General features: G+C 39.8%; 1 protein-coding gene across 2 annotated transcripts in view; it reads right to left on the reverse strand.

Moving 5' to 3' along the window:
* Positions 1-3386: 3386 nt before the first annotated feature.
* HSPA4 (heat shock protein family A (Hsp70) member 4) overlaps positions 3387-12459 on the reverse strand; it is a 66530-nt gene continuing 57457 nt past the window's right edge. For both annotated transcript variants that reach the window (XM_037003553.2, XM_037003555.2), the window contains 7 exons: positions 10651-10734; positions 8630-8782; positions 7604-7729; positions 6733-6840; positions 4999-5118; positions 3841-4002; positions 3387-3631 (listed from right to left, as the gene is read on the reverse strand). In XM_037003553.2, the coding sequence (XP_036859448.1) occupies positions 3428-3631; positions 3841-4002; positions 4999-5118; positions 6733-6840; positions 7604-7729; positions 8630-8782; positions 10651-10734 (957 nt within the window). In that variant the 3' untranslated portion in view covers positions 3387-3427. The remainder of the gene's footprint in view (positions 3632-3840; positions 4003-4998; positions 5119-6732; positions 6841-7603; positions 7730-8629; positions 8783-10650; positions 10735-12459) is intronic.

Consider the following 12459-nt stretch of genomic DNA (forward strand, 5'->3'; position numbering starts at 1 on the left):
GTTTTTATGCACACATTTATTGTTCTTTCCAAACATACATGTCTCATGTGAAAATATAATCTGCTAAAACTACTTAAAAGAAAAATGACTCAATGACATGTGTACAGAAGTTTATTAACAAAAGCCAGATCAAAAGGCAAAACATCAGGCCTCTGAAACCTTGTCATTTCCCCGAAGGTTAACTTCCTCCCCAACTTCCAACAGCAAGGTTTCCTTGGCCACTTCTGAGTCCCTCCTCTTCCTGAAACGTCAGTCCCACTACCTTCAACTTCCCCCAGGCCCAATTCATTCTGCACACACCACAGAAACATCCCTAACACGCTGTTCCTCTCAAGCTAGTCTGTCGCCCCCAGTGCTCCACACCGGAACCCCTCTCAGCACCACCACCTGACAGCTCCCCTGCAAATACCACCTGAGATGCCTGAACAGCACCTCCAAGACCACTGGTCTACCCCTCTGCGTGAACGCTCACCACCCACCCCGTGGCAGCTCTGAGTTCACATTAAACTGAAACTGCCGCATCACACGGCTTCCACACCTGCCCTGGCCTCGCCTCTACACTCTTCCCATGACATGCAAGGACACTGGTACCTCTCCTGGGTGAATGGGGATCTTTCCACATGACCCCAACACCCTTGTGAAATGGCTGTGCTCTGCATGATTGCTGACTGGTCCCAGGCTGCCCACTCACCTCCCAAAGTCAGAGGACCAGGAGAAAGCCAGCCTTACTAGGAATGTGTTCCCAAAGGTGGCTGGCACAGGCGGTTAGTAGGTCCTGGCAGGTAAGATCCTTCTAGCACGAGCACCAGGTCTGCAGAACTCCAGCAAGTAGCGCCCTGGAGCCCTTCCTGTACAGGCTTCCACACCTGTGCAGTTAAGTCTCTTCTGATGGCTTCAGCCCCTTTGGGTCAACACTCCTCACCACCCCTCAAGTACAACCACACACACTCACACCACACATCCAGTGGTAACTGTCACTAGCACATTCTGGGCCATGCCGGCTTTTAAAGAGGCAGGTATCAGTCCTGGCACTGGCCCTTGATGGGGCCACAGCCCACCTACTGCTACTAAGACCCACTCACAGCAACAAAGTAAGGATTCCAACGCCAGAGAACTGGGCCAAGACTCAACGTGGGATATGCCGAGTACAAAAAAGCAACTTCCAGCCACCCAATGTGCTCTGCCTCAACTGTTCTTGAGAGTGGAGGTCTCTGACAAGTTAACCGCAACTCTTACTGCGCTGGTAAGACCGTAATACAACAGGGGCTGATGCGGGGGTCTTGATAATATGGGGGAACGTTGAAACCACATGTTGTTCATATAAAACCTTCACAAGATTGTGTATCAATGATACTTTAATAAAAAAAAGTTAACTGCAACTCAGCTAAGAGGGCTCTCACCTCTGAAGAAAAGTATTTACTGCACATACATACATACATACGTACACACACACACCACCCTTTGTCATGAAATTAAGGAAAACATTGAGTGTTTTAAGACAGATTTCTTTTATTAATTTTTCCTAAACTTGTCTCATGTTTACTGAATGTTTTTTAGTGTAAGAATGTGGCCTGGAGCTTTAACAAACCAATTCAGATAACGCAACCTGGATAAATACTTGTTTGCACACAAGTCATTATCACACTCTCTCTGGGGTGTCTATGTACATCCAATTGGTCTTAAAGCCTGAATAAACAGAGAGCAAGTAGACCACATCATTTTACTTCTAGTTTAAACTTCAAATTCATCACCCATACCCTCCCCCCCACACACAAAAGTTGTTTTAGAAGAAATGGCCATTAAGGACTGAGTCAGTTGCATAAGAATTGGCTCCATCCTGCAGCCAACACTGCGAAGTAGCCATTGCCCTCCCAGCAGGCCAGCTGGCACTCTTGAAGCAGGACAGGCAGAGAGTGGATAGAGGTGCTCAAAGAGTAGGGCCACATCCTGGCTTGCCTGAAGCTCACACACCAACATAAATACACTTTCACCGTCGTTCTCTCTAAGCAGTTTCTCTGCAGCACTTTATAGCTCCTAACACTAAAAATTTTTAGTGAAGAGATGGGCAAAGACTTACTGTAAATATGCAAAGTGTAATCTCATTTCTAACATAAGCCAACATGAACAGAGGCACTCTGTTATACAGAGGAAGGATTTCTATGAAGATCCAAAATGTAACCAACAAAGCTTGTGAGTTTCTAAGGCGGGTACCAGCTCTGCCCTCTGACACAGCTTCCCTTGGGGTTTCCAAAATGCCTCATTCCTATCGACACCACCCCAAAGGACAGTCACAGGGAATGCTCTGCAGCTCCCGATGCCGTCTGCACAGTCAGAAATGAGGTGTTGCTGAAGTCAGGCACCACCCGTCTGTAACACTAATTTCAGACTCATCCAGTACAATCCAGTCTCTTAAATTTTTTGTATGATCTGTCACTTGTTTATCACATACAAATTGGCTGGTTCATGACAGATATTAACACTTAACACACAAGTGACTGTGAATGAGCTACAAAGAACGTTTAACTATTTGTCCTAAGACTTGAAGCTATACCTCAAATTTACACATCTCTCACCTGAATAAGCAGGCCGGGATACAAATCTTTGCACCATAATAAACAAGAAATCAAGTCCTCGATTAAATTTACCATCCCTACATCTGACAACACATCTACCCAATTCTAACCTTCCAAAGAGAAAATTACTTAGACTTGGATGCTTAGGCTATCAGCGAACATGCTTTCAGCGACATAATTTCTCCGAGAGCCTCCAGGTCTAGAATCCTTGGTCAGCAACATGCCCCAGCAGAAGGGTCTATTTTCCCCGGAGAGCACATGGCGTCTGCACTGGGGGCTCCTTCCTGGGGATGGTGGGGAGAGGGCGGAAGTGGAGAGGAAGTAGGGTGTGGATCAACTCAGTGCACACCTCTTCTATGCTGCTATGTAATCCACGCCGAACCACACTCCAGCCCTCAGAAATAAGGGCCCTCCCGCCTCCCAACACCAGGCAGGGAGTCCGTGGCAATCTCCACGACCAATTTTTGAAGCCCAGTTAGAGTTCCTGCCATACACGTCATAACGAAAAGTCTGCCTGATAGCGAGTTACAGCTTTTGCTATAACTCAACTTTTCAAAACAAACTTATCTTTGTATAATAAGCATGATTAAACATAAAAGGAGTGAAACGTAAGCTCAGTAAGGCTGACTAAGCTTCTAAATAGTACCATTATGAAAAAGATACAATGCACTTAATTTCCGTATCTAGCTATCTAGAAGTCAAAATGTTCCATACATTACCTATAGATCCCCTCCCCCCAAGCCCTCTAAAAACTAAGAAATCTCCAGTATTTGATTGCTCTAGTTGATATTTAGAACAAAGTTGACAACTTAAAGCTTTATAATAGTCTGTTTTAATATAAACAATTGCTGGAATCAATCAATGTCCATTTCAGGAAGCTTCTTGTCTGGATCTGAAGGCACCGCTGCGTCTGCGCCCTGCTCCGCAGCCCGAGGGCCTGGGCTGTCTCCTTGTCCATCCACAGGTCCATTCTGCTCTGCATTTTTGTGCTCCTCTTTTGGAGGTTCCACTTTGGGTTTTGGCTTTGAAATTATAGGGCTACAGATATTTGTCAGCTCCTAGAATCGTCAGAGAGAAAACTGTGGCTTCTTTTAAAATAAATTTTCCATGACAAGTAAACCAAGTCCACCCTCTCTCACCCAATCCCCAAACCAGAAGCTAAGGTACAATCATGAAGTCCCCTCCTAAACGCCATTTTAAGGACTATTAATAATAAATAGGAAGGCCGGTAAGAAAAGAATATGACATATTTAGTGCTGTAAATTACCTTAATTTTAGCTTCTATATCTCTTGCCTTGACAACCGGCTCCACGGTCAGGCTCTGCTTGTTCTGCAGATTCAGCTTGTTATTCATCCACTCCATGGCCTCAGTCGTGCTTTTTTCCACTTTCGTCATGTCAGCAGCATCCAAATGGTCATACTGGTCCTCCTAGAACCAGTAGTCAACCGGGTAAGTCAAAGATTATTCTCCCCACCCAAATACTGTCTAGCTCTTCACCATCTTTCAAAAAGTTACAATCATTCAGTGAAGCACATTTAGCTTCACCATCTAAACAAACATTCAGTTCCTTACAAATATTCAAGGAAAAGTAATCCAGTTTTTAAAACACTCAAGAAATAGATTTAAAGGCCAAAGACACACACAAGGTGGCAACTAAAAGACTTCACCAGGATGCACATGCCTTATACAAAATCTTACAAAGTTGATTTCACAATACAAAAAAATTACATGTCATTAGAGAGCTGAGGATTAGGCATACTAGTTACTAATCCAAACAGTTAACACAGTTTTTTAAAGAAAGGGTTTCAAAAGCAAATTTTTAAAAAATAACAAGCTCAATTTATTGTTATTTCTCACACTAACAATACATCAAGAACCTGCAGAAGAGTGGGAGTGGTTGGGAACCCAAACTTTGGAGTCAGACCTCAGATGGAATTCCAGCTCCCCTAATCACAACATTGGGCTTAAGGACAGAGAGGCTTAAAGAAGTTAGAAATTATCTATAAATGCTGATACTGCCACGTTCTTCATAGGGGTACTGTGTGGGTTGAATGAGACAATGTATCTGTGCAGTATATATCCTAAAATGCTCAGAAGGCTGTTAAGTTTACTGTTGAGACAGTCCTACATCTGTGTAACAAACTGAATCACACGCCGGATCTGTTCTCAGAAAGATCAGGAGGGAGCAGGTTAGGCCCCCATGAAGCGCCTCACAGCAAGAAAAGGGAAGTAGGCAATGTCCAATCCCAGATGCCACCTAGTAAAGAGCAGCAGTGAATCCCAGGTTCTTAGTAAGATTCAATTACATATTAACAATCAAAAAGAGAACATTATTAAACAATAAAGAAAGAATAAGAAGAAAAACTACTGTGTATATGCCTCAAAACTTTACCAGAACAACAGGGAGGAAAGAGAAAAAGGTACCTTGTTTTTGAAAGAGCTGATCACTTTCATATACTGTTGAATTTGTTTCCCTAGTTCTTCAAATAATTTTGGTCTTTCTTCAGATTCCTGGAATCGCATCTTAATAGGCTGACCTAGACTCTTAACAGAAAAGAAAATATGCAAATTATTCACAGGACAGCTTAAACTATCAGAGTACTGTTCCTGCTATTACTAAGACTGATTATGGATTAAAGTCCATTTTATCTCCATGTGCTACATATAAAATGTTAAATATTTCCCTCAGCCCACTGAAAAATATCCACAGGCTAGTTATGAGAATATAACTCAATACTGTTTCATGCGGAGCCACGTCAACTTGTCACCTGAGTCCTAATTCTCAAAACACAGTTGAGAGACAACCAAAAATTACTGAACTAAATACAGAGTGCAACTGCCAAAAAAATTTCTTAAAACCTGAATCTGATGAAGGCTCTAGATCTAACCAGCCATTTCACCAAATAACATTAAACATAGAAATGAAAATCAGCAAAACCCAGACTGGGGGGGAAAACATACAAATGTTTTCCATCAACTAAATAAGGGGAGAGAAATGATGGATGGAGAACTAGAGACAAAGACTTAAGAGACATCAACAGACTATATGGACTTTATATGGATCATGAGTCAAAGAAACTAAAGAATTTGTGAAGAACTAGAAAACTGAATTCATGGTGTTATTTTTTTTTTACTAGTGATAATGGTACAGCTGAAATTTACATTTTCTTTTGTAAATGCATATTAAAATATTTTTTGGTTATATCAAACAGGAGGGACTCACTGGGACTCGCTTCAAGTTAACATATAAAATGTTAAATATTTCCAAACTTTGGAGTCAGACCTGAGATGGAATTCCAGCTCCCCTAATCACAACACTGGGCTTTGCTTAAGGACAGAGAGGCTTAAAGTTAGAAATTGTCTATAAATGCTGGAAAAGAAGAAGTTAGAAATCATCTATAAATGTTTGGAAGTGGGAGAGGGAGCAGAAATGAAACACAACTGATCATAACTTGACAACAGTTGAAGCTATTATTTTTTTCTTTATGATCACTTTCATGTGTTTTGACATCGTCCACAATTAAAAAGTGAAACAAAAAACTCAGTAGGAAGGACCTCCCTGGAGGCTCTTGCTCTTCTCTCCAGAATGCAGGAAACTGCAGGCACTACTACACTTGAGCAATTCCATTCCAGAGGGTCAGTCCCAATGGCCCAGCCTGACAAGAAACTAATCCAGAGAAATGCCCAAAGTTGCTCTTGAGCATCTGCATTCTTTTCCAAACACAAGACCTAAACTTAAGATAGTTCTTTTTGTACTTTTAACCCTAAAGGTTAACAATCAGATTATTTAAATTTAAAATCAGATACTTTTTGCTCTACCGAGAATCAAAACTATATACAGTACTTTGTCCAAATAACACAGCAGGTGCCTTTGAGACATCTTGCTAGTCTCTGAACCTCTTGACACCAAGAATATATTCCATCTCCAATTCAGTGAACATTTTAAGTCTAAATTCAATTTTCAGAAAAATCCTTCTGTTAACTATGAGGTTCTAAAAGTGAGAAAGCTAACAAATCTAAGTGATAGAGGATACAGTTTTTTAATTACTTTCGGCCTATCTTCATTACTGATATGAGAATTCCTCCCAATTTTCAGATATTCTCCTTGGAAATTACAGTCTGGGTTCAGGACACTTAGTGCTTTCAAGAATCACTTACTTTTAATTCAGCCAATTTATCAACATAAACTTGCTTTGGCTGGTCTTCTCCATCCTCATATAACCAATTTTCAGTATCTTCTAGTTTCAAGGTAAAACTGTTACGATCCTAAAGATGAAGAAAATATTCCAATTAGGGCAATCAAAAATTGGATGACTGACAAGTGGAGTCAGAGATACAGACTGCAATATACCTCGATTTTTTGCTTTAAAACACACACATAGTAGGAAAATGGGAAAAACAGAAAATAAGACTGGCAAAATGTGTTTTCCTTGATAATTCAAGGGGTGTTATTATGTTACTCTCTGTTGTAGGGGACATTTGGGTATGTTGGAAAATTTCACAATTAAAAACTGCATTTAAAAATAAGTATATTTATATAGTTAGTAATCCTATACTGCATTATTTGAAAGTTGCCAAGAGAGTAGATCTTAAAAGTTCTCATCACAAGAAAAAAAAACTTTTGTTAACTGTGTATAGGTTTAGACTTATTATGATCATTTCCCAGAGTATACAAAAACGGAATCATTATGTTGTACACCTGAAACTAACATAATGTTATATAGGTCAAGTACACCTGAATAAAAGGATAAGTTAAACTTTGTGGAAAAGTGGGCCAACTTAAAGATAAATACTATGAAAATAATAGCATGCAAATTTATCAAAAAGTGATGTGCAAAGACTAACTTTTGGGAAACACCCCACTAATAAAGAAATGCAATATAAAATCATATAAATCTTTTCTCCTAAAAAAGCACACTTTTAATCATTTTACTGTATACCTATATACGCAAACTTCCCTTCTAACACATTTAAGGATGCTCCCAGAAGACACGTAAGAGATAGGCACAACACTGTGGTGCATACTTACATCTTCGCTCACAAACTTATCATATTCGCCACTAAGCTTGTCTCTCATTTCGTACACATATTCCTCTACTGCGTTCTTAGCATCATTCCTCTCCTTCTCCAGTTTATCCTGCATGATCATCTTACCCTGAGAATGGCATATTAGACATTCAGAAAAGTAGGCCATTTCTTCTTAAATATTAAGTACTAAGATTATAAAAAGAATCCTTCTTCCCCAGATCCTTTTAGTTCTGCGCATCATTCAAGAAAGGAAAGCTGGAAGCATTAGTCCTCGGTAAATTGTGAAGATCAAGTGAGAGCTTTGTGGGTGTGCTTAGAAAAAAGAGCAATAGAAATATCAAGATTCAGAAACTCAAAAGCAAAAATAAAGAAAATAATTGAAGACAAGTGAAACTTTAAGAAACTACTAGCTTAATGTCACAAGGTGGTATATTCTAATGCATTACAATACCAAGAAAAGTCACATTGTTCATATGGTTCATATAAATGCTTACGGTTCTGTAAAACAAAACCCTAAGATCCATCGGATAACATGGTAAGAAACCAGACAGACAATAATTAATTTATTAATTGTGCTCCAGGGACCCAAACCTTCAATCACTCACCAAAACAAGTTACATATGGCCCAGGCAAAAGGAGAAGGAACTAATGAACAAATAGTGCTACTATCAGTGCTATGTGATTTCTCCTACTGATCAACTTCCATGACCCACCACCTCAAATAGCCCCTCTCTGGTGAACAAACATACTCACACACCCACACGTGAACAACTCCCCTAAACCAAGAACATAATGTCAAAGATCTCATTACAGACCTTCTAGCAATACAGACACAATGTCACCATGGAAGATTTGACATTACATGGGACCTGTTAAAACTCACGCCCTTGCAGTACCCAAAAATCTACAATTATTTTCTCAAATTCCAAACAACCAAAAATGCATGGAGGTCACTAAACACAGAATTTGAACACTATGGTCACATTAATTTGTTAGCTTATTGTTCTAAGATAATTGAAATAACCACCTCATTCTCAATGTACAGGTTGAGCATCTCTCGGTCTATCTGCCATAATAGCTGATTCTCAATTGGCAGGTCAACGGTACTGGTCTTCACTTTTGCCTTCTTGGCTTGAGGTGGTTGGTCCACCTTTTTGTCTTTTGATCCAGCTTGAGAGGTCTAAAATAATGAAACCATTAAGAATAAACATATGCAGACTACCTTAAATTGCCAGATGGGTCCCATTTCTAAAACTGCATTTGCTTTTTTATTAACTTTATTTTTTGATCATTTAAATAACCTAGGGATATTTCTTATAATAATATACTTTATTATTTTAAAATCACATAAAATATGAAGTTAAAAATAATGTAAGTACTTTATGGTAGCCCAATCCATAGAGACAGAACCACTGTTGCCAGGGGCGGGGGGGGAAGAGGGAATAGAGAAATGGGGAACTGCTGTATAATGAATACAGTTTCAGTTCAGCAAGCTGGAAGACTTCCAGAGACGGGCTGCACCACAGTGTGAATGTACTTACTACCCCTGAACTGCATGTGCACACACACAGACCTCCCATCACTCTCAGATCTTCTCTAATTTTCTCCCACTCCTATCTAAATATACATATGCATATGAAAATACTGGTGCAAGGACATGCAATTTTATTGATCAGAAACATTATCAATATGATTTCTAGAATGTCTACACCTATTAACATTCTCACATAGAGAGAATCCATTGCACAAACAGGAATTCATTGACCATCATCTTACTATTGTTTTATTTTGGCAATAACCTTTTTTCACACACAGGCCACTCTTATTTCTTTAATTTGCCTAGTCATATTTCATTTCCCAACTCTTAGGATTTTAGTGATTTTTTCCCCAAATGATTGGCTCTTCTACTTTTTTCCGATTTCACACTGTTTTATTTATACAAATGCTGTTTTTATTGTTGAACCAATCCATCTTTTCCCTTGCGATTACTTTCATCATTGCCTTTATGCTTTGAAAGCCCTTCCTGATCCACAGATTAGGAAAATATTCATCCCAGTTGTTTTTTGTTGTTATTGTTTTTTATCTTAAACTTTCAATTCATCTAGAACCTTTTCTATAATTTCAAAGTCATTTCCAAGTAACTTTAATCAGTTGCTGAAATATATGTATCATTTCATTTCCCATAGAAACAGTATGGTAAAAGACCCCAGTTTCTGAGCCACCTTACGGAGGAAGTCTCAGTAACAAACATTTCCCACAGCTCCACAGCATATGGGGAGGGTGGGGCAGCAGGGGGACGACGTCTCTCTCCTCCCCAACCTTACACAAACACAGAGAGTAAATGCTTCTCTCTCCCATTCATGCACCCACCCCAACTAAAAACATGAATGGTTTTCCACCTGGAAAAGGACTGTAAGTAGACCTTTCCTTTCTTCTGTCCATTATTTTTTTGTTTACAATTATTTTCACAGCTAAAGGAAAATAATTAAAATTTGTTGATGGACATGAAGATAACTCACAGGTTTATGCTACCTAAAGGCTATGCCTATTTTTTTAAATGCCACAATCAGTGACAAATTTAAACAAGAATACTTGAATACCCAAAACGCAAATAGCAGGTTGTATTCAAAATGTTATATATTCATTTATATAAATGGTTAGGATAAATAAATTATTCACACTATTTTTAAAAATATTATTATTTAAAACATCTTTTGGCAAAAAGACAAGTTTCAGAGAATTGACAGAATTTGGAAAAATGATGTTTCATTGTTTTCCAGGAAAGAATGAATTACAGATAGAAAAGCTTATAGTAACAGCAATTCAGAAACCAGCATGAACCAGTCACTAGCCTAGTAACTAGAGTTTAAATGGTTTCTTCCCAGGTATCAACCAGAGTTGAAAGATCCTCTTGCTAAACACACCTTGCTTTAAAATTATTCAATAGATGGAGAATTCCTAATATAGCCACATTCTAAGGCCTGGTATCCCAACCACACCCATAAAGGAAGCACTGCAGATCATACATATCTCAACCACAACTTATACCTCCATCTCCTCGGACTCTGCCTTATTTTCTGGTGTCTGCTGCTGCTCTTCAGCATGTGGTTCCTCTTGGTCCACTTGCATCTTCTGAAAAACAGGTCACATCAAAACCTGAAACTAGGAAATACTAGTGAAAGACTAAGCAATCTACATGACATGTTGGCAAAAATCACATGGTATGGAATTCCTGCTCAACTACCAGAAATCAGAAGACCTAGACTCAAATCCCAATTATGATGCATATGTCACCACAACACCAAAGTCCTCTGGACCGCTGTGTAACGGAGGAACAAATGCCCTGTCCTGCTCTTACACAAGCAAGCAGCTGCGGGACTCCTTGGTAGGCCACAGCAGTATTCACAGCACACCATGCAGCCATATTCAATATAGTGTAACCTGAAGAGAAAACACATTTCTCCCAAGCTTCCTCATGAACAAATTTCTCTCCTACGTCTTAAATTTTTCAAGCAGTTTTTAAATCAGCCTTTTCAGGGAACCCTTATACACTGTTCATAGGAATGTAAACTGGTACAGCCACTATGGAAAGCAGTATTGGAAGTTCTCAAAATACTAAAAATAGGAATGCCATACAACCCAACAATTCCACTTGTGGGAATTTACCTGGAGACAACAAAACCACTAATTTGAGAAAGTATATACACCACTATGTTTATTGCATTATTTACAGTAGGCAAGATATGGAAGCAACCTGTGTCCACTGACAGATGAATGGTAAAGAAGATGTAGTACAAATACAAGAGAATATTACTTAGCCCTGAAAAAGAGTGAAATCTTGCCATTTACAACATGGATGCACCTACAGGGTATTATGCTAAGTGAAATAAATCAGATACAGTATGATTTTACTTGTATGTAAAATCTAAACAAAACAGATGGATGGGGGTGGATGAAACAGGTAAAGGAGACAGAGGTACAAACTTCAAATTATAAATAAATTAGTCACAGCAATGCAAGTACAGTATAGGGAATATAGCCAGTATTATAATATCCTTATATAGTGACATGGCAACTACATTCATTATGGTGAGCATGTAGTAATACATATAGTCACTATGTTATACATTATCATATTGGTTTCAGATGTACATCAACTATATTTCAATAAAACTACTTCTTTAAATCAGCTCTTTCAACCTCTAAAGTACAACCACTGACTGCATGCATTAGGGGAGATGAGCACGTTGAGAACTCTGTTAAAAGAAAACTGGATTCTGGGAAAAAGAAGGCAAGGCAGAAACCTCTCAAAATCACATAGAACACAAAAACACAGCAAATAAAACTAAACCTGAAAATGACCTGAAGACTGCAGAACGGATTACCTCCATCTGAGGAAGAAGACAAGACCTCACAGAGAAGGGTGACGTGGCAAAGCCATGATCCAGAAGGACCCAAGCCCTCCCCCACCCAGCCCACACGTGGGAGGAAGAGGAATGGAACAGGCAGGGAGTAGTGGCCCAGGACTGCTGAACCCCACCCCTGGAGACCTGCTCCAGGAACGCGAACCCATGTTACATGGTGCTGGACAACAAAGACAGAACACTCAGTGGGGCAGAGATTCCAGCCACTTACAGAGAACAGGTAAACACTGCCGGCCACTGAGACAAAAGGAAAGTGGGCAATTTGAAAGACTTCCCAGCAGTGAGAGGGGCACCGGGGGGACAAGAGTTACACACTGCTCTGGTCAGAGATAGCCAGGGAACTGCCTACAGAAGGCAGCCCCGGGAACTCCTTCCTCCCAGCAGGCACCTGTCCTGCTCGCCTGCTGCTCCCACCATTGCTGCAAGCCGGGTG

Source organism: Manis javanica, chromosome 14 (assembly GCF_040802235.1).
Source record: "Manis javanica isolate MJ-LG chromosome 14, MJ_LKY, whole genome shotgun sequence".
NCBI classification, from domain to species: Eukaryota; Metazoa; Chordata; class Mammalia; order Pholidota; family Manidae; genus Manis; species Manis javanica.